This window comes from Sinohyriopsis cumingii, chromosome 17 (genome assembly GCF_028554795.1).
Source record: "Sinohyriopsis cumingii isolate HCF-2022 chromosome 17, ASM2855479v2, whole genome shotgun sequence".
NCBI lineage: Eukaryota > Metazoa > Mollusca > Bivalvia > Unionida > Unionidae > Sinohyriopsis > Sinohyriopsis cumingii.
The window spans coordinates 39,083,228-39,105,750 of record NC_142977.1 but is presented as its reverse complement, the minus strand read 5'-3'; the positions used below and the strand labels follow the sequence as shown (position 1 = coordinate 39,105,750).

General features: G+C 37.5%; 1 protein-coding gene across 2 annotated transcripts in view; it reads right to left on the bottom strand.

Moving 5' to 3' along the window:
• Positions 1-22,523, bottom strand: part of LOC149778460 (uncharacterized) — a 42,499-nt gene that overhangs the window by 5,716 nt on the left and 14,260 nt on the right. For both annotated transcript variants that reach the window (XM_089939301.1, XM_089939300.1), the window contains exons 4-6: positions 22,008-22,149; positions 12,783-12,904; positions 1,442-1,909 (exon numbers count right to left, since the gene is read on the bottom strand). In XM_089939301.1, coding sequence (XP_089795427.1) covers positions 1,442-1,909; positions 12,783-12,904; positions 22,008-22,149 — 732 coding nt within the window. The remainder of the gene's footprint in view (positions 1-1,441; positions 1,910-12,782; positions 12,905-22,007; positions 22,150-22,523) is intronic.

Sequence of the window (22,523 nt, the reverse complement as noted above, 5' to 3'; positions counted from 1 at the left end):
CCTTAAGTTAGACCACTCGGACAACCCGGGCCCCCTTCCATGACTGGGACATCAATAGCATGCGATAATTAACATTAAACACAAAATCTGAAACAGCTACTGAAGCCTGAAATTAGGTCATGGAGAACACATGTCAATAAGGATGAAAAATTTATTAAGAAAAATACATCAACCCACCAAGTGTTATGATTCTAGGCCGTTGTATGCATACTGCATGTCAAAAAGTCATGTGGTCATGAGTTAAGTGCTGAGACTTTGCCAAAGCCAGTAAAAGATGAAATAATGGCCACGATGAGTTGCTTTTGAGGTAAAGGTGTGGCAGTAATCAAGATGCATATTATCATAAATTTTATAAGTATAGCATCAACAGTTCATGAATAACTGACATGAAACAAAAATTTTAATCCAAATTAGTGAAGTGTAAAATATGAGCCATAATCACTGGCTATTTAACACATTAACCCCTAGCGACGACTTTATGGGGCAGGAGGTAGTAGCCTACTGCCGAGCTCTGTAGCATCATGGTCATGCAAGATACACTAACGTTGATGGTATTATAGATAGGTAGACAGATGTAGCTCTACAATGATACCAAATAATCTGGAATATCTAGTTGCACTACAAAATACAGATAGAAAAATCTCATTTTTTGGACCCAACTTTTTTTTACGCAAAATTCGCCCGTGGTCAGAATCCCATTTTGTGTCCAGATTTTAGACTTTTTGGTCTCAAATCTAAGGCAAACCGGTATGAACTGCAAAAAGACAGATGAGCCTTTGCAAAAAGTAGGATAAGATGGGCATTTGGAATAAAGAGTGGTCTCCATACGAAAATAATGGCTCCGTTTAGCAAAAAAAAAAAAAAAAGGCCAACTTTTACCCCTCTGCTCATGCGCGAGTCAAATAGCCAACAAAAAACTATGTTTCTAATACAACTAGGCAGTATGTTATTGAAAGATGTCCAGGGATTTGGTGTTTTTGAGTCTATTCAGAAATAGCTTTGAAAATGTGTTTCCTACTCGATTTTCAGGCAAAAATGACAAAAACCTCCAGGGGTTAATGTGTTAATGAAGGAATAGTGGTCATCAAGAAGCATCCTTCACAAAGTTCTATAGGATAGTATGAACACAGCATGCAGAAAATCTATGTGGTCAATAGCTAAATGCAAAACATAAGCCTATAAAATGTTTTGAAAATACATGACCTGACATTATGAATTAATTAAGCTTAGACTTTGGTCTTAATTTAACATTTAAAGTGAAACCTCAATGTATGAATATAGTCCCCAGGAAACCAAAAAATCCTTTGGTCTCTTGTCCATATCAGACACCAAAGTTAGCCAAAATATCCACCACAATTCAACATCTGACCTCAAAAGTGATTTGTTATCTTGTTAAATTGGTCTACATATAAGAAACAATAAATTATAGTGAAGTTCATACTTATAAGTAAATTTTCTAGCTGGTGCCTTATGGGAGACATTGTCTGTGTTGCAATCTTCCATGGAAATTCCATCTGAATTCACTGAACCACTACCTGTTAACTTCTGAAACCCAGTCTCTGTGTTAGTGCAACTGAATGTTTCTTGCCCAGTTCTCATCTTGTCTACATCAGCAGGTAATTGCATACTGGACTTCTTTCTTTGCTTCTTGAATGTATCTGTATTAAATTTGCTGTAAGGTACGTAATTTCCCTCTCCTGTGGCCCCAACATCTAAGTCATTTTCAGTAGAAAGACAAGTTTGGACCAGCGGAAAATTCAGATCCACATTTGATGCCATCTCATTTTTTCCACTTGCCTCCATTACATTGCATACATCCATCAATGAACTAACTTCAAAAGGATAGGGCTCTGTTTTCACCTTTTGGGATGTCTCAAAACAGGATTTTGAGCTAGTCTGTGACTTGTTTCTGGAATGAAATTATGAAGCTGTGTACATTTCTATTTTTAAAATGTTTAAAATCCCACCCACTCAAAACTCCTAATTATAAGCATAAAAGAAGGTAGAGTAGTCCCTTACAAATCTCAGAAAAAAGAATATTCAGATGAAACAAAACCTCAAATTCATATATTCAAGGACATGACAGCAGACATATAGTGATGCTTAGATAAGAGTCAAGAGGCCCAAGTGATTCTGAGATCACTCATCAGCTGACAAAAACTTACCAGCCAAATACCAAGGCAGTTGGCCAAGCTGCTGACATACACTTAACAGCCAAATGCCAAGGCAGTTGGTCGAGTTGGCTGACACACACACAATAGTCAATGCCAGGCAGCTGGTCAAGCTGGCTGACACACACAGTAGTCAAATGCCAAGGCAGTTGGTCAAGCTGGCTGACACACACACACAATAGTCAAATGCCAAGGCAGTTGGTCAAGCTAGCTGAAATACACTTAACAGCCAAATGCCAAGGCAGTTGGTCAAGCTGGCTGACACAGAAACAATAGTCAAATGCCAAGGCAGTTGGTCAAGCTGGCTGACACACACACACACAACAGTCAAATGCCAAGGCAGTTGGTCAAGCTGGCTGACACACACAGAGTAGTCAAATGCAAAGGCAGCTGGTCAAGCTGGCTGAAATACACTTAACTGCCAAATGCCAAGGCAGTTGGTCAAGCTGGCTGACACACACACACACAACAGTCAAATTCCAAGGCAGTTGGTCAAGCTGGCTGACACACACACAAAAGTCAAATGCCAAGGCAGTTGGTCAAGCTAGCTGACACACACACACACAGTAGTCAAATGTCAAGGCAGTTGGTCAAACTGGCTGGAATTCACTTAACAGCCGAAATGCCAAAGCAGTTGGTCAAGCTGGCTGACACACACACAGAGTCAAATGCCAAGGCAGTTGGTCAAGCTGGCTGACACACAGACAACAGTCAAATGTCAAGGCAGTTGGCCAAGCTGGCTGACACACACACACTATAGTCAAATGCAAAAGCAGTTGGCCAAGCTGGCTGACACACACACACACACTAGTCAAATGCCAAGGCATTTTTGGTAAGGCTGGCTGACACACACACACAACAGTCGAATGCCAAGGAAATTGGTCAAGCTGGCTGACACACACACACAGTCCAATGCAAAGGCAGTTGGTCAAGCTGGCTGAAATACACTTAACAGCCAAATGCCAAGACAGTTGGTCGAGCTGGCTGACACACACACACAACACTCAAATGCCAAGGCAGTTGGTCAAGCTGGCTGACACACACACACATTGTCAAATGCAAAGGCAGTTGGCCAAGCTGGCTGACACACACATAACAGTCAAATGCCAAGGCAGTTGGCCAAGCCAGTTGACACACACACACACACATAGTCAAATGCAAAGGCAGTTGGTCAAAATGGCTGACACACACACAATAGTCAAATGCCAAGGCAGTTGGTCAAACCGGCTGACACACACACAATAGTCAAATGCCAAGGCAGTTGGCCAAGCAGACTGACACACACACAGTCAAATGCAAAGGCAGTTGGTCAAGCTGGCTGACACACACACACACAACAGTCAAATGCCAAGGCAGTTGGCCAAGCAGACTGACACACACACAGTCAAATGCAAAGGCAGTTGGTCAAGCTGGCTGACACGCACACACACAACAGTCAAATTCCAAGGCAGTTGGTCAAGCTGGCTGACACACACACAAAAGTCAAATGCCAAGGCAGTTGGTCAAGCTAGCTGACACACACACACACAGTAGTCAAATGTCAAGGCAGTTGGTCAAACTGGCTGGAATTCACTTAACAGCCAAAATACCAAAGCAGTTGGTCAAGCTGGCTGACACACACACAGAGTCAAATGCCAAGGCAGTTGGTCAAGCTGGCTGACACACAGACAACAGTCAAATGTCAAGGCAGTTGGCCAAGCTGGCTGACACACACACACACTATAGTCAAATGCCAAGGCATTTTTGGTAAGGCTGGCTGACACACACACACAACAGTCGAATGCCAAGGAAGTTGGTCAAGCTGGCTGACACACACACACAGTCCAATGCAAAGGCAGTTGGTCAAGCTGGCTGAAATACACTTAACAGCCAAATGCCAAGACAGTTAGTCGAGCTGGCTGACACACACACACAACACTCAAATGCCAAGGCAGTTGGTCAAGCTGGCTGACACACACACACATTGTCAAATGCAAAGGCAGTTGGCCAAGCTGGCTGACACACACATAACAGTCAAATGCCAAGGCAGTTGGCCAAGCCAGTTGACACACACACACACACACACACATAGTCAAATGCAAAGGCAGTTGGTCAAAATGGCTGACACACACACAATAGTCAAATGCCAAGGCAGTTGGTCAAACCGGCTGACACACACACAACAGTGCCAATGTGGGCATGTGAGAAAGCTTGCCAGTAGCTTCTCGTGGGTCGGTGGTTCTTTCCGGGGTTTTCCGGGTTCTTCCTCCACCATTAATACTGGCCGCCATGTATAGCCTATCGTGCTGAAAAATGGCGTTAAACCCCACAACAACAACAACAACACACACAATAGTCAAATGCCAAGGCAGTTGGCCAAGCAGACTGACACACACACAGTCAAATGCAAAGGCAGTTGGTCAAGCTGGCTGAAATACACTAAACAGCCAAATGCCAAGACAGTTGGTCAAGCTGGCTGACACACACGCACAACACTCAAATGCCAAGGCAGTTGGTCAAGCTGGCTGACACACATAGTCAAATGCAAAGGCAGCTAGCCAAGCTGGCTGACACACACAACAGTCAAATGCCAAGGCAGTTGGCCAAGCCAGCTGACACACACCCATTGTCAAATGCAAAGGCAGTTGGTCAAGCTGGCTGACACACACACATTGTCAAATGCAAAGGCAGTTGGTCAAGCTGGCTGACACACACACAGTAGACAAATGCCAAGACAGCTGACACACACAATAGTCAAATGCAAAGGCAGTTAGTCAAGCAAATTCAAAGGCAGTTGGTCAAGCTGGCTGACACACACACATTGTCAAATGCCAAGGCAGTTGGCCAAGCCGGCTGACACACACATTGTCAAATGCCAAGGCAGTTGGCCAAGCCAGCTGACACACACACAGTAGTTAAATGCCAAGGCAGATGGCCAAGCTGGCTGACACACACAATAGTCGAATGCAAAGGCAGTTAGTCAAGTAAATTCAAAGGCAGTTGGTCAAGCTGGCTGACACACACACAATAGTCAAATGCCAAGGCAGTTGGCCAAGCAGGCTGACACACACACAATAGTCAAATGCCAAGGCAGTTGGCCAAGCAGGCTGACACACACAGTCAAATGCCAAGGCAGTTGGCCAAGCAGGCTGACACACACACAGTAGTCAAATGCCAAGGCAGATGGCCAAGCTGGCTGACACACACAATAGTCAAATGCAAAGGCAGTTGGTCAAGCAAATTCAAAGGCAGTTGGTCAAGCAGACACACACACACAATAGTCAAATGCCAAGGCAGTTGGCCAAGCAGGCTGACACACACACATATTCAAATGCAAAGGCAGTTGGCTGACACACAGTCAAATGCCAAGGCAGTTGGCCAAGCTGGCTGACACAACACATAGTCAAATGCAAAGGCAGTTGCTCAAGCTGGCTGACAAACACACAATAGTCAAATGCCAAGGCAGTTGGCCAAGCTGGCTGACACACACACATAGTCAAATGCCAAGGCAGTTGGCCAAGCTGGCTGACACACACACAATAGTCAAATGCCAAGGCAGTTGGTCAAGCTGGCTGACACACACAGTAGTCAAATGCCAAGGCAGTTGGCAAGGAAATAAAGATTCGTATGACGCTTCCTGACATTTTTAAAATTGAATGGCCTTCTTGCCAGGATATTTTTTGCAATACTTGGTCAAAACATGTCCAGCAGTGTTCAGTGTGTTTAAAAAAAATTTCTAAATTTAACTGTTGTTGTTATTCTTCATCAACAACACAGCCTGAAGTGACAATGTTTATAAATACCAGAGAACCTTAATGTAATTCAATCAGAAGTTCATTTTACTAAATTTCTTTTAGAAATGAACCATCCTCTTTAAGTAGCTAGTGTTGCTGGTGATTATTTTGCACTTTTTCTAGACAGTACAATTGCAAAGGATTACTCATGTGCTAGAATAAAAACAATTAATAAAAAAAATCACACAGAATTCAGACTATCAATTAAAAATGGTACAATGAAATCGATAATGACTGAAACAACAAGGTGTGGAAAAGGCTCCAATAAACAACCTGTATCTGAGTGTGTTGCACTTCTTAAGGGGAGCAGTATGGAACAGGGTGCCCATTCAGAAGGTGCAAGAGAACTACATATGTAATTTGACATTAAATAATTAAATTACTACTCTCCTTTACTGACAGTTGTATATGTTGTAAATAGTTACATATGCATTAAAATTTTAACAAATCAGTATTTGTTCCTGAAAATCAGTATTTTTGTCATAAGCAGTCAGTATGTTTGTACTGGGGTTGAAAGCTATAAGATGTGTTATCATCTCTGCAAAACTGAAAAGCCTTCAAGTAAAAATACTTTCTGTAAGATTTGGTTAAGATCTGTACAGTGGTTTTTTGAGAAGTCATTTAAATGTTTATTTTTATATATTGAACAGCAGCGGACATATCTAATGCTGAATTGGCATAATTTCTACAAATATGAAAAGTCTTTATTTACACCAAGATGCTTTCTGTAAATTTAGGCAATTCTGTCAAACGCATTCTAATAAGAAGTCATATAAAGGTTTGTCTATTTTTAGTAATAGTGGCCATACAGTATTTTATGGTGGAACAGCATCATGTGCCAAATTTGATAAAACTCTTTAGAACAGTTTTTGACTAGTTGTTCTATTTTTAGTGGCCACATTTGATGAAATAAGGCTATCACTTATACAAAATTGAAAGATCCTCATGCAAGGATGCTGTCTTTAAAACTTGCTCAAATTTTGTTTAGTGACATCTGAGAAGATGTTTCAAGTTTTGGGATATTATTGGTAATGTTAGAAAGATATGATGTCAGATCTGCATTATTTGCACAAATCTGAAAAACCTTCATGCTAATCTGCATGACACAAATCTGAAAGACCTTCATGCTAATTTGCATGACACCAAGTATAGCTGAAACAAGTTCAGCAAAGTTAGAGAAATGAAAATATTTTCAACAAGCTTTGATTGCACTGATGAAATTTGTAAATGTACTTTTAAGATGTTGACATAACTGTCATAACACAGTGCAATCCAAATCAAATCACCACTGCCCTAAATGAAATTGAGATCTGATTTAAATCAGATTGAAGCTTGGCATGTCAAGCTAAAATTATGATTCTGTACTCCCAACACCCTGACATGGTCATGTTTTGAGAAAACACAATTTTCAGTAATCTTCAAACCCCTCCCCCCCAAACCCCCCACCACTATTAGTATAAGCCTGTTACATGTAGCATGTATAAACAGTAAACAGTCATGATTGGAGCTGATGTAAAACTATCCCTTGGGTAGTTTAAATAGCGGCAATCAATGGCAAAGATGTCAGATATAAACCACTATTTGACATATTACTTAATTGGCTGACAATAGCTAGTGAGATGTGTTTGAAGGCTGCAGTGGATGAGCCTACTGTGCTAATTTGCATAGGCAGGACCAGGAAAAGGAACAACCCATTTTGGGTAAATCAAAGAGATGCTAGGTGCATGTACAAGAACAAAAGTTATTACATATTATTGCCTTCGATGAGAATGTTTAAGCCATATGTATGATATTTTTGACAAGTTTGTGAACAGCAGCATCTCTTTGAAGTCAGATTTTACTGCATATATAGAATGCAAAGCATGATCATTTCAGTTGTCGGAATAGTATTCAAGTGTAATTAATTTCTAAAGCCATTTTAGGAAGCATATAGCAATCAGCAAAGCCCAACAAAAATAAATTTCAGAACTCTAAGGCTTTTACTTTGTGAAGCACACCAGTGTAGTGATGAACACTAATGACACTTGCATTACCTTCAAACACCTTTGAACCCTACTGAATTTATATTTAAACTGTAGCTATTGCAACATTGTGTGACAATATTAAAATAGGGGAAATGTTTTAGTCCAGGCTTGTGGAATTTCATTCAGGAATTGTGAGTTTATTTTAGTCAACAGCCCAGGGCCTGTGTCTAAAAAAATGTTTCTTTGATCACTGTTTATCATCAATTTAGACCTGGTGAGTGGATCAGTTGGGTTTATCAGGAACCAAGGGTGATAAAAAAAATTCTCCACAGTATGTAAAATTCATATCCAGTATTAACAAGTATCGAGCTTGGTTGTATCCTGATCCTACCACAAAATTGGAAGTTGAGAAAGGGTTTATGGATGCACCTTTGAGCACTGAGAAGGTCGTTGGTGGCCTGGCTGTGACAAAGAAAACAACTGAGAGCAATGCAAAGAAAAATCTGACATCGGTGCACACAAAAAATGCAGTGGTGCAAAGAAATAAATGGGGCCACTTGAGAGTCACACACACAAGTGCATCGCCCATCCCATTGGTGGATCACTTAGAAACACTTCTTGGTTCACTGTGGTTGACTAACACTTGCACAGAAGTAATTAACAAAGCCATGGGAATTCATTAGCAATTACTCATCACATGCATCATGGATGCTGATGTGCATCATGTACCAATAGATGAAATTATCAATGATGTGTATTTGAGTAAATAACAGTAACAATTGACAATTTTGCAATTGCAATAATTCATCAAGGTCACTCAGTTGCTCAACAGAAATCAATCAAGCAATGCAGTGCCTGGTTGTTAATAAAACACAATATACCACCACAATGGTGTCAATAAGTACAACCAAACCAGAATTTAAAATAATTTTTCCATGCACTATGGCAGCCCCACCTGGATTTTCTCTCTAAATCAAACTGGCTCAACTGTGTGTATATTACACTTGGCCTAACATTCACTCAACCCCATTTGGTGGTCTGCCCATAATAAACCACTACTTTTTGAGTGGCAAAAAAAATCATTGATGGAAAAGAACATGGTTGGCATGTCACTGGCAAACCCATGGGCATGTATGAAATCATATGAATCAAACCATCCAAGAATTTCTGCCAGGGAACAAATCCAAAAAATCCAAAGAATCTAAAATCACAACCTGCATCTAAAAACCAACACCCAACACCACAACTGAATTACTGGTCCTTGGATATATCATTGACAAGAGACCTTGATCAGGGCTGTGATGGGATGGCCTGAAAATATAACTTTGGCCTTGCAATGGTCCCAACTTAAGTTTTCTCCTACAGACCATGATGGACATCTGCTTGATTTGCATGGCAAGACACTTGTGGTACATTTGTATATTAGTGACAGCACAAATGTATGACATTTATTATGACTCAATGGTCTTAAAATAAATAACAGAAAAGCATGAGAAGCAACAAGGTTTGTAAAATCCCTAGAATACAATTGGTATTGTGAATTTCTAACAAAAGTCCAGATGAATTAAGTTCTGAATAAACTTTAGTGGTACTTCAAATAAAATCCAAAACTGAAGGTGCTGATGTGCCCATAGTGGCCTTTAGTCCTGAATGTACCAATGGCCTGTAGTATAATGAAATGCCAACAGCCTTTTGATGAATCACAACAATATAATCCATGAAGTCCTTATCTGTACTATAGTTCCAAGTTAATGTCTCTGTCCAAAAATATTATTAAGTATTTTATAATTCTAGAGAATAAATAAGCTGAATAAATAAATTCCAGCCCAAATGAAAAACTGGACAAACAATAAGGCTGATTTCTGATATTAGATGTTATTGCAGGAATAAATCATTTTTCCAGTAAACAATATTATACCAAAAAACTAAGACACAAAAGAATGACCTAGAAAAGGTCCAAATTTTAATTTCTAGACAATTCTGAGTTATAATTAGGTCTGTTAATAAAATCATACTAAAGAACATAATAAACATAAAGTCCTTGACTCAGTCTAAGATAACAATCTTAATATTTAACCTACACTCATAGAGAAATATAAACTATGTATAAGTTGATTACAGAATTTAAAAAAAAATCAATGATTCTGGTCAGGTAGACAATAAACTTGATTTTGGACATGGTCAGCTACAAGTGTGTGTGTGATTTGGATTTTTAACGTAGCTTTAACAATTTTTCAGTCATATCGCTACAATGTCTGCAGTGTGACAGTTTATAGCCCTAACACTAACCTCTTAATGCTGAGCGCCAAGCGAGGCAGCTGTTAGTACCATTTTGTAAGTCTTTGGTATGACTCCGCCGGGGATCAAACCCACGACATCCTGCATCCAAGGCAGATGCTCTAACCACTAGGCCACTGGAGCAGTATGCAGGCTTATGCTTATCCTCAACTGGACAGCATCACTTTTTTTGGTCATGTGCACTGACACCACACCCATTGAGACTTCAAAACACTTTTTGAGTCTCACCCCTCTCCACACAAACACTGTCTGGTAATATGGCAGGTATGTACGACCAGCAATCTAGGAGAAGCAACGACAAGATGGCCATTGTGGCAGCCATATTGGAAGTCAGATCTGTACCATTTTTATTGAGGACTAAGTCGACATCACAAGAAGTCTTTCAGTGAAATCCCCATGCTGATATGACCATTCAGGAGTAGTGATAACAAGATTTTGGAGATAACCGCTGTAGTGGCCATAATGGACGTCTGTATGGCACTATTTTCATTTAGGACCAACCAGATGTCAGAAGAAGACATTTAGTAAAATCCCCAACACTGATGCTATCATCCATTAAGAAGGAGCAGCAAATAACAAGACATGAGTCTGATGAAAAAGTAAAACCTTATAACACTGCTATACCAATCACATATCTGGCCTAAAGAGTTTCAATAAAGGCCTTCGCCATATATGAGAAACCATGACAAACTCACCCCACCCCATTTTTTAAAATACTTTATTTTTCAATTTCTGAAAAAAGTTTATTAAAATCCTCTAAGCTGTGTGGGAAGAAAAACAATGACAAACTCCATCACCGCTGAGACAGACAGACTTATGTACATGGACAACAATATTCACACTGTTCACGGATTAAGAGGGGACCAAGTCCATGCAAGTGTACATGTGTTCGATGATACCTTAAAACATTAACCCCTGGCGACGAGTTAATGTGGCAGGAGGTAGTAGCCTACTGCCGAGCTCTGTAGCATCAAGGTCATGTATGATACACTAAAGTGGGTGGTATTATAGAAAGGTAGACAGATGTAGCTCTACAATGATACCAAATAATCTGGAAGTTCTAGTTGCATTAAAAAATACAGATGGAAAAACCTAATTTTTTGGACCCGATTTTTTTTCCACCCAAAATTCTCCCATGGCTGGAATCTGATTTTGTGTCCGAATTTTCGACTTTTTTGTCTCAGATCTAAGACAGACCAGTATGAACTACAAGCAGACAGATAAACCTTTGCAAAAAGTAGGATAAGATGGGCATTTGGAATAAAGAGTGGTCTCGATACGAAAATAATGGGTCCGTTATGCAAAAACAAGAAGAAAAAAACCTCCGATTTTTACCCTTTTGCTCATGCACGAGTCAAATAGCCAATTAAAAATTAGGTTTCTAACACAGTTATGCATTAGGTTATTGGAAAATAACCTGGAAGTTAATGTCTTAGGACGTATTCAGAAATAGCTTTCAAAATGTGTTTCCTACTCAAATTTCAGGCGAAAACGACAAAAACCTCCAGGGGTTAATGTGTTAACAGCTAAGGGTTCCTAAGATGAAAGAGTAAGCAATTGGACTTCATCTCTATTTCACAGCTAACCTACATTCCTGAATTAACACTTAATCAAAGCTGCTTTGTTTGTTTTTGTGGGTTTTAACAGCATTTTTAACACATTTATACTACTTAAATCACAAGTTAATTTGCCAATTTGTTTAAATAATACTTCACTTATGTAGGAATGCTTCATATCGACTAAAACAAAATTTAAAAAAATAAAAAGTAATGCATCTCAATTGCATCACCCAAATTTCTTCCTAGAATGTTTTATCACAATAGACATCCAGTATTATCAGCCCTGGAAACAACCCAGAGCAAACTTCAAGACATGCAGCCTCAGTCCATCACCTGGCTGAGATTTAAACTGACATAGAATCCTTACTTTAGGGAAAGTTGAAAAGCTGTTAGTGATCACAATGTTTTGTATTTTCATTTTTTGGTGTGTTTTCATACACTGAATAAAATGATCTGGTGTGTGTGTGTGATCTGGATTTTTAATGTAGCTTTAACAATTTTTCAGTCATATCTCTACAATGTCTGCAGTGTGACAGTTTATATGATGTATAACACTGAGGCATCATGCCACAGACATGGAGCATGATGTCCCACCCAGTCACATTATGTTGACACCAGGCCAACCAGTCCTAACACTAACTCTTAATGCTGAGCGCCAAGTGAGGCAGCCGTTAGTACCATTTTTGTAAGTCTTTGGTATGACTCGGCTGGGGATCGAACCCATGACCTAGCACATCAGGGGCAGACACTCTAACCACTAGGCCACCGGAGCGGTTGAATAAAATGAAAGATCTGAATTTGTAAACGATGTGTTAATAATTTTACTACATTAACAACATTCTTTTAAATATAAAACATTGTATAACTATATGGAAATAAGGACAAAATCTGCAAAGTTGATAATGAAATTATTTCCACAGGAAATGAGTAAATTCAGTATGAAGGGTATGAAATGCAGCCTGAGAGTTAATCATAGGTAATTATCAATATGAATGAAAAACAAAATCCAGGGATTACCTGTCTTGTTTTTTTCTGTCAAATCTGAAGTTGGCAGGATACTTGTGAACATTCTTCATGTGCTCACGTCTTGAGCATGCAGTGGAGAACTTTTCAGTACAAGACTCCAGCAAGCACTGGTACTGCAACAGAAAACAGCCATTTATATAAATATCCAGACATTAAAAAAAAATACTTTTCTCTTTGACTGAAAATATTGTGTACTAAAAAAAATTATGAACTTTTTTCTCAAAGTCTCAATCATCAACAGAAACTGATGTATGACTGTGACAATGTTCTAGCTTGAATAATGTTTTATAAATTAATTAATATTATTATACTCTGAAAATATGAATGTTTCACACAATCTTGACTTGACAAATCCAAATATGATGACAAATGCCCTAAATCTGCAATATCAATTGGACTGGCTCAGGAATTTAACAGAATACCATTTTCTGCAGTGCTATTATAGGCAAAAAGACCAAAACTGACTACATCCACATTGATGTTATCAATGGGAAATCTGCCATTGAAAATAACTGTGGTTACAAGAACTCCTGATATCAAGTTTTGGAAATGTTGAATTACTTGATCACAAAAAATCATAGTTTAGTTTACTGGAGAAGGGATTAATTTATTAATGATTTCAATTTATGGTACTCACAATTTGTCCAGTTTGATGTGCATGACTACTTTATTTAAATTTGTACACTCTCCAGGCCATAAAAATAAAACAATCTTGCAATGATAGTCCAGTGTAACACTGATGAACACTGATTTCACAGTTATCAAAATCATTATCATAACTGTGACAAATATGAGTACCATTTCAGTTCACTGAAATGCTTCATGATGAGATGTGGAATGTGTGAATTCCGTCAAACTGATCATTATGGAAGTGAATAGATGATGAAGGTTGTGAGTGTATCTTGGGTCATGATTGGTGTGTAAGGTGGACATAAACAGCACAGTATATTTTTCCACCTGTTATTAGTTCTAGCTGCAATTATGGCTATAGTATGTTGTGCCTCTATGTTATGACATGGACCTTCCTATGAGTATGTTCCCACATATTCCAGTGAGATTCAGAGTGGAAGCATGTAAACTGTAGTCTGCATACTGAGGATTGTCATAAATACTGGACGCAAAGTTGATCTCATGGTCAACATGTTGCAAATCAACTCACAGGTATCCAAATGGAAAAACGGAGAAGGCATTTGTGATACAATACATTGAAGATGCTTGGAACTTGTAATTAATGCTGTACTCAGTCCCAAAGTGTCAGTAACTGTTAAGATGGTGGAAGCAACTGAAAAGTAGAATCTTCTGAAGACAATTTTCACCTTATGTCAGAGCTGTATTCCTGGCAGATGATGTAGAAAAAACAAGGACAGTTAGGAAACTTTAGTCCAAGCCTGCAATGTTAAGTTTCACTCATCCGAGTAGGATCTAATAATTGTGAGGGAACTTGAATGCCTGTTTCACTGTTTATAGATTAAGGTAATGAAATTGATGTATCCTGCACTACCTGCAAAGTAGTTGGAGAAAGCCAAATATTGACTTCCTGTACAGATAAAATCAATGAAGGCCATGTACTGACTGTCTGTACAGATAAAATCACTGAAGGCCAAGTGCTGACTGCCTGTACAGATAAAATCACCTAAAGCCAAGTACTAATTGCCTGTACAGATAAAATCACTGAAGCATCATTTGTGGTAACATGTATGAACTTCAAATTATCCTGACTATCCCATAATAATGTAATGATGTCCCTAATAAATTGTTGTTCTATCTTGGTGAAACTGATTGTTTATGAACATTTCACTGTCACTAACAAAGACTGGATATACACCAAACTTGATAAAGTGTCTTTATCTCTCCAATCAAAATAATGTAAGTTCGAGGGAAATGAACAGAAGTAAGTTTAGAGTGGTCTAAATTTAAAATGTTTCAAACTGTTGCTTAATGCATCTGTTTTATTTAACCTTAGAGCCAAATAGTATAAAAAACAAAAGGAATAATCATTCAAATTTATGAAAATTTTCATTTATTCCTTAGTCTGATGCAGCAATTTTATTGTAAGACTTTGTTGTTGCAAAAGACAGCAGAGTGGACACCTTATAAGGCCAGCCCTTTTACTACAGGATAGTAGCCCTATAGAGAGATCACACTGATGTGAACAATAATTAAACAGTGTATGAAAGTTACTAATTTTAAAATCTCTTATGTCTTCATTTAAATATCACAGGCATGTTTTATGGAATCAATGTGTTCTTATATCAATGTTATTTTAAATAACTATGAATAATCTTCAGCCAAGGTGAAAAACCACTTTATCAACAAAATCAGGGAACAAACATTGTCGACCCATTCCATTTACACTCTACTGTATAATATATTATTGATACTGTTTATCTGAACCTTTCAGTCATCAAATTTCTCAGCAGTTATCAAAGGGCTCTCCTTCTATTCATTTTGATGAAAAGGTTTCATTTATCCTTCTGAACGTAGAAAGTCTGATGACATTTTGCACTTTTTGACAACAACTTATTCCTTTAGAGACAATTTCAAGCTATGACAAGAAATGCTCAGTCTGGTACCTTTTCAAGCACATTTCTTAGTTGCCATTTGATAGACTGGTTTCAGTCTGGTACCCTTTTCAAGCACATTTCTTAGTTGCCATTTGATAGACTGGTTTCAGTCTGGTACCCTTTTCAAGCACATTTCTTAGTTGCCATTTGATAGACTGGTTTCAGTCTGGTACCCTTTCATAATCTAAGAGAGAAGAGCCATAGCAGTTAACAGGGTTCATAATGAACTCTGAATGATAAATTCAAAGACTTTTCCCAAACTTTCAAAGACCACAAACAGAGATTTCCAAGACATATTTTCGCTAACATATTGTATACAGGATATATGAGAAAACAACGAATGCAAAATGCTACAAAATTGTTTAATGACAAAATTCAAACTAGAATTAATTTCCTAAAACTGCTTTATAATGATCTGGAAGATAGGTTAACATTCAATGTTATTTCCGAAATATGTAACCTATGCATCAGATTTAATAAAAAATAAACTGTTCTCTTAACAGACATCAGCACTGCTTTAAATGTATTATTATAGTTGCTGTTTTTTCTCTTCAATCATTTTGGAAAGAGAAGCCATCGCTGTCATCTTTTCCTCTGTTCTTCTCCTAAGAGCATTTGACTCTGTGACAAGCACAAAGAGTCCTTTTAACTCTGCTTCTTCTGAACAGAGGAAGCTGTAGGCTGGCAATGCCAGCTTCAAGATGCAGCTTTTTGGCTTTAAGTTCTTCCACTTCATTCATGGCTAACTCCTGTTTCTTTCCTTTTCTGATTTTCTTCTCATCCTTCTCCTCTGCTTTCTTCTTATCCAGATAGGCATGGTACTTATGTCTTGCAGAGGAGGCATATGTCATCATTTCATTGCTAACGATGATTTCCAAAGGTCCAACTGCCATTCTCATTTATTAGCCTTTGAGCTCTGAGGCTTTCTCTGCTGAGGTTCTCAACAGATACCTGTTTGTTGACAGAAAATCCTCTGCCCACGTGACAACAACAACATTTTCTGGAGAACATTCCAAAGTTCAACATATTCCATTCCTTTGGAAAGGACAGAATAAAACACTTCATCAAGGCTGTCATTGTTCTATTGAAGCATTTCAAGGGACGAATGTACGATTGGATAACTTCATCCACTAATTTTCCATACCGAGTCAATATTAAGTCACATCAGGACTCTACTTCTCTTCCTGCTTCATACATAATTCTGAGGAAATTAGAAAACAAAAAACATGCTGAAAATAGTTATGGTGCTGACTTCCTTTGATGAAGGGTGTAGTAGCCAGCTTGCTTTGATGAAGAGTGCATGTGTTATTGAAGTCACCACCAAGGCCAACTTTGGATGGCCAAACAAATGCTCGTTTGTTTTTGCAGTGGCAATGAAACTGAACGGGTCATCAAAAGAAAGAAACCAGGAAAACTGGACTATGTGCATCCAAATCTAACAACCTTGTACAATTTTATTTGTGATTATGGAAAGAAATTAAAAAATTTGATTTTATTTCATTTTTCAAAGACTTTTAAAGACCTCAGGGTAATCTGCTCCATTTTCCCAAACTTTCAAGACCTTGAAAATGCTACCTCATTTTCCCCAAACTCAAAAAGACCTTCAAAGACGGTATGAACTCTGGTTAACATACCATTTTAGTTTAGTTTATGGCAATTGGATGTTATGCTGACTTTGAGTTGAACGATACTGTGCTTCTCTGCAGTTAGCTTGTCATCTTAGTAATTATCAGTGGTAAAAATAGCCAGTAATTATCAAAGTGACAAAATCTGACAGCTAAGAAAATTATTACAGCCAAAAGGATAATCGGATTACTAGCCTTCTTTTTATGGGTTAAAGTTTGCTGCTTTATTCGCATTTTGAAAGATCAATCAATATTTTTGTGATTGCTGTCTATAAGGTTCCTTAAGTAAATTTGACAGATTTTTGCACTGATTTACCAGCTAAATGGGGTGGTCATCTGGAAGGGATACTTCTAAACATAATCTCACTAGTGCAAAGGGTTTAAAGCAATATAAAGTAAGTGACTGATGGTCAAGTGGGGGACCAATGTAACCTCAAAAATAGGCTACTATTGAAGATGGGTGATATAATTGGGAAACAAGTCCTCTCCTGGTATTTTTACAGGACAAAATGTGCAATAAACCTCTTTACTTTTACAAGCAATCAGCATATAAACCTCAACAGGTAAATAATTTTGCTCTTGATTAAGCTACAAATTCATGAAATTTCAATACTTCAATCTTTCTTTTTGTATGACATTTTGACAGGAATCCAGTATTTCTGCCTATCTGACAGAAAAGGGGAGTAATTGGTGCTCTTCATTTGAAAGGTGTAAACATAATAGGCAAATCCCAAAATAGAATGAGATAATAAATAAATAACCATCTTTACTTTAGGATTCTTTTTTTGATGCCTCTGGCCATACTCTAATAGCATGGAAGAAGTTGAAATCTACATATGTATGACTGGTCAAACTTTAACAGCATGTGAGTAGTCAAAGTCTATGCTTGTATGCCTCTGGTCATACTCTAACAGCATGTGAGTAGTCAAAGTCTATGCTTGTATGCCTCTGGTCATACTCTAAAAGCATGTGAGTAGTCAAAGTCTATGCTTGTATGCCTCTGGTTGTACTCTAACAGCATGTGAGTAGTCAAAGTCTAAACTTGTATGCCTCTGGTCATACTCTAACAGCATGTGAGTAGTCAAAGTCTATGCTTGTATGCCTCTGATCATAATCTAACAGCATGGGAGTTGTCTAAGTCTATACTTGTATGCCTCTGGTCATATTCTAACAACATGGATGCAATCAAAGTCTACACCTGTATGCCCTGTCAACATTACAGATATGTCTTTTCAAAGTTGTTTTCAAGCACTTTCTTGAGGTTATGATATTTAATTTCTTTTCTTCTGCCATTGTTCAATCCAGTTCTTCATTTGAACTTTCACTTTCTATTAACTTTTGTCTTAGTTTATGTGTGCTTTATGAGCTTGTTCACTACTGTCATACTATCTGCAGCCATTTTTACTGCTTTCATGATTTTAGAATGATACCCCCATCAGTTATCCATGTGGCAAAAGTTAGCTGCCTTTACAAATGATAAATGGCACAGCATATAAGGTTATATCATGTGACTGAAAGCATATGTTATAACAATTGCAGAGACTACATTAGTTTTTTTCTTTTCTGTTTTTTGTTAGTTAACAATGCTACTATTACAAGAACAAAAGTTACCTCTGTATGTTACTTGATTCTGTTGAAAAATTTTCAGGACTATTAAATTTCACTTGGATGCTAAACATATTCTTAACTACTCAATCAATCAGAGCATTGCTCAGCCTTTCCTGTAAAGTCAAAAAGAGAAACCTCAGATGTAACTCTAAGAGTGCATGTACATTTGATGGCTTTCATGACTTGTCTCCAGAAGAGTGCACCAAAAAAGGCAGACAACTGTGACTATCTCCTCCTGCCACCATACTGTGCCATGCAAAGAACCATACTGTGCCATGCAAAAAACGACAGTTCCTAATACAGGTCTCAATGGTGATGAATAACATCAGTCTTGTATCCTGACCATGTCTACTACTGTATTTGCCTGCCTATATGTCAACGCAAAGTAAAAGTAAAATGATCAAATTTTGTAAATTCTTCATTCTTCATCCACATGTAAGTCAATGTTGAGTATAAGACAAGGCCAGATCAATACCTCGGCTTCGACTTTTTTATTTCGTTCCAAGTAGCATCGTGAACTTGTTCCTATTTTAACTCAGTAACCTTTCTGGTCAGGATCATTAAATGTAACTAAAAGTACCTAATTTGTTTCACAAACAGTATTTTAAATGTATTACATACTTTTAGCTACATATAATGACGCTGACATGAAAATTTATTGAGTTACAAATAGGATAAAACTTGTGACGATGTGTGGAATTGAACTATAATAACTTCCAGTTTCATAAATATTAAAAGTAGCACTGTATGCTATTCCAGATTAACAGCAATAGGGAAATTGCATCATCAATGCTAAAATGTTGTTGTGAGGTTTAACGCCATTTTTCAGCACACGATAGGCTATACATGGCGGCCAATGCTAAAATGCTTTATTCACAGTTTTTTGTGTGAATAGAGAACAAGAGAGAGATGCATATGTATTCCACTGCATTTTTCTTCTTGCACTTCATGATCAAAATAAAATATGGCCCAGTATTTAAGAGAGAGAAGAGAGATTTTAGTCCTTCATGTTTTTTTTATACCTTATTGCCCTATTTGACTGAAGCTTTTGTCAAAGAGAGTAAACATAAAAAAAAAAATTAAACAGTAAATGTAAACTATGAAAATACATAACAAACTCCTTCATGGTTTAAATATTCACAAAAGTAATATCCATATAGACTCCATTTAGGTTAAATCCCAAGAATGACCATTTCACATGCTAATTTTCTTTGCAAGTATAACGACCTCTCCATTCTCAACAAATAATATTATTTGTTTTAAATGCACGTACTCCTCATGTAGTTTGGTGGCAACTGTTTTTGATCTTTGCTCATGCTAGATGTTACTTTAATTTGCTGTAAATTCTATCAGCAAATTCAAACAATGTCACTGGTTTAGAACTTGACATGAGTAATCACCAGACATTTCCTTTCATTATACATTACAATATCTATAACACCTACCGGAAGCCTTACTTCCTTATTGCAAGCCTCACTGATCTGATCTGATCTGCCGAATCTTGACCTCAAACAAGCATTAGCTTGGAAAACTTGACTACTGCTGTGGCATATTTAATTAGCATGTAAATACCACTACAAAGCTATGCGATTCTTGGACAATGGAAGTGGTAACTAAAACTAGAAGGAATTGCTTACCTAGTGTTATTAATTGATAATGGAATATGGTATTGCACTAGTACATAAGTAAGATCACAGTCATCAGGTAAGTGAACAATACAGATACCAATCATCAAGACATCTCTCTCTCTCTCTCTCAGTGGGGCATAATTTTATTTGATCATGAGTTACAATAAGACAAATGTTATGGAATATGTCTTTGTCATGATTATTCATCTTCTGACTTGTCAATTCTAATGCACATATGTGCAATCAAATTTAAAAATGCATATTACAAACAATGTATGTTACTAGTGCATGCTGTTTTAGCACAATTACAGCTGATGTACATTAATTTTTAATACTGACAATCATGTAATTGTTTAAATTCCTTCTCACTGTGGGGTCCTATATTTTTTCATACACAACCTCTTCCCCAAAATGAAATATTTTTACACATTATTTTTCGTACTTTTGGAGAGGTTTTTTCCAAACAAAAAATTACATGACTTAGGATAAAGCATTTCAGATGACATAATCCATATACAAGTCAATTCGGAGTATATGTGTGATGTGACGTGATTTTGATTTTTAACATAGCATTAACAATTTTTTGTCATATTGCTACGATGTCTGCAATGTGGCAGTTTATAGTGATGTCTAGCACTGGGGCATCATGCCGCAGACATGTAGCATGATGTCCCACCCAGTCACATTATCCTGACACCAGGCCAACCAGTCCTAACACTAACCTCTTAATGCTGAATGCCAAGCGAGGCAGCTGTTAGTACCATTTTTTAAGTCTCTGGAATGACTCGGCCAGGGATCGAACCCACGACCTCCCACATCCGAGGCGGATGCTCTAACCACTAGGCCACCGAAGCGGTTCAATTCAGAGTATAAGATGAAGCTAAAATTTTCTGGTAAAAAAGATCGTCTTATAGGCTGGCAAATATGATACCCATACCTTTGTCATGAAGTGAAGCATAGTGGAAAAAGTCTGGGTACTAGACAAATTACATGCAAGGTTTCTTTCTTGACTTCAAGGAAAATGCAGATAATGCTCCTACTGACCAAAAACTATTATGGGATATACAGAGCATATTGATAATCTCCAGACAATCCAAAAAATTTTAATATATGGAATTAGGAGAATGAGGGAAAATGGAGCATGGCAACCAATAAAACTAGAACAGATCACATGACCGATTTTGTTCTTTTTAAAAAAAAAGAAAGAAGGAAAACTGAGCAATTCTGACATTCAACAACTGGTTAAAGAAGGTGCCTTGTTAATTGTTTGCACCACATGCATTCAATTTCATTTTTTGCAGGACATGGTGTCTACTTTGTGCAAAGGCTCATCTTGGTTGCAACAATGGGAATTTCATAGACTGAATGTAACTGTAGACATAAATAATCAAGAAACTGACATTAAAAGCTTGAAAATACTATGCTGAAACTGTTTTACACTGCCCTTAAATAGATACAAAAGGACCATAGTACAATGTACTCAGAATACAAAATTACTAAGTGCCATGTAGCTTTCTATGCATATCTGGGCAAAATGGCAGGTACTGGGTCAATCATTTCACAAAAATCACCCATAATATAAAAATTACAAATGAAACTTAAAAGTACTGCAGTTACTTCTTCTTCCCTGGCTCAATGATTGCAGTATAGGTAATAACAATAACTAGAAAAGAAAAATTGTCAATTGTCAATAGTTTTCTCCATTCACAAATTGTAAAAAGCTAAATGAATGTAACTAAATAATTTATTACTGGAATATCAAGTTGAAATATTTGGATGTCTATTTCTCACCATATTTTTACTGGCAGCCAGAAGGCCGAACATGTTGTCATGTGTCTCCAGGATGTGGATCTCCAACAGGTGAGAAGAAGGCATGATTTTGTGACATATACTGCAAACATGCTGATGAGTAATGTTGTAATGGGCTTCATATCTGAAATTAAAGAGCACAAGAAAACGACCATAAAAATTAATTCTAAACATTTATAATGAAATTCATGTGATATTAACCAGAAGAGTGAAATCAACAAACCATTAAATGGATTATCAAATGAATTAGGTAATATGAATTCATTTTAACTGGTCAGGCCACAAACCATGAATTTAAAGCCAGACAAATGAGGATCCATTTGTGGGCCAATAGGATGCTCTTTCTAATCCATATACTCTCCGCACTGACACAAAAAAAATAATACCTCCCAAAATAAATTACATATATCTTTTACTATATGATAATCAGGGATCACTGAATTCTCCTGTCCATGATTCAATATGTGGCCCAAAAATTGTTAAATTCTCCAGTCTAGA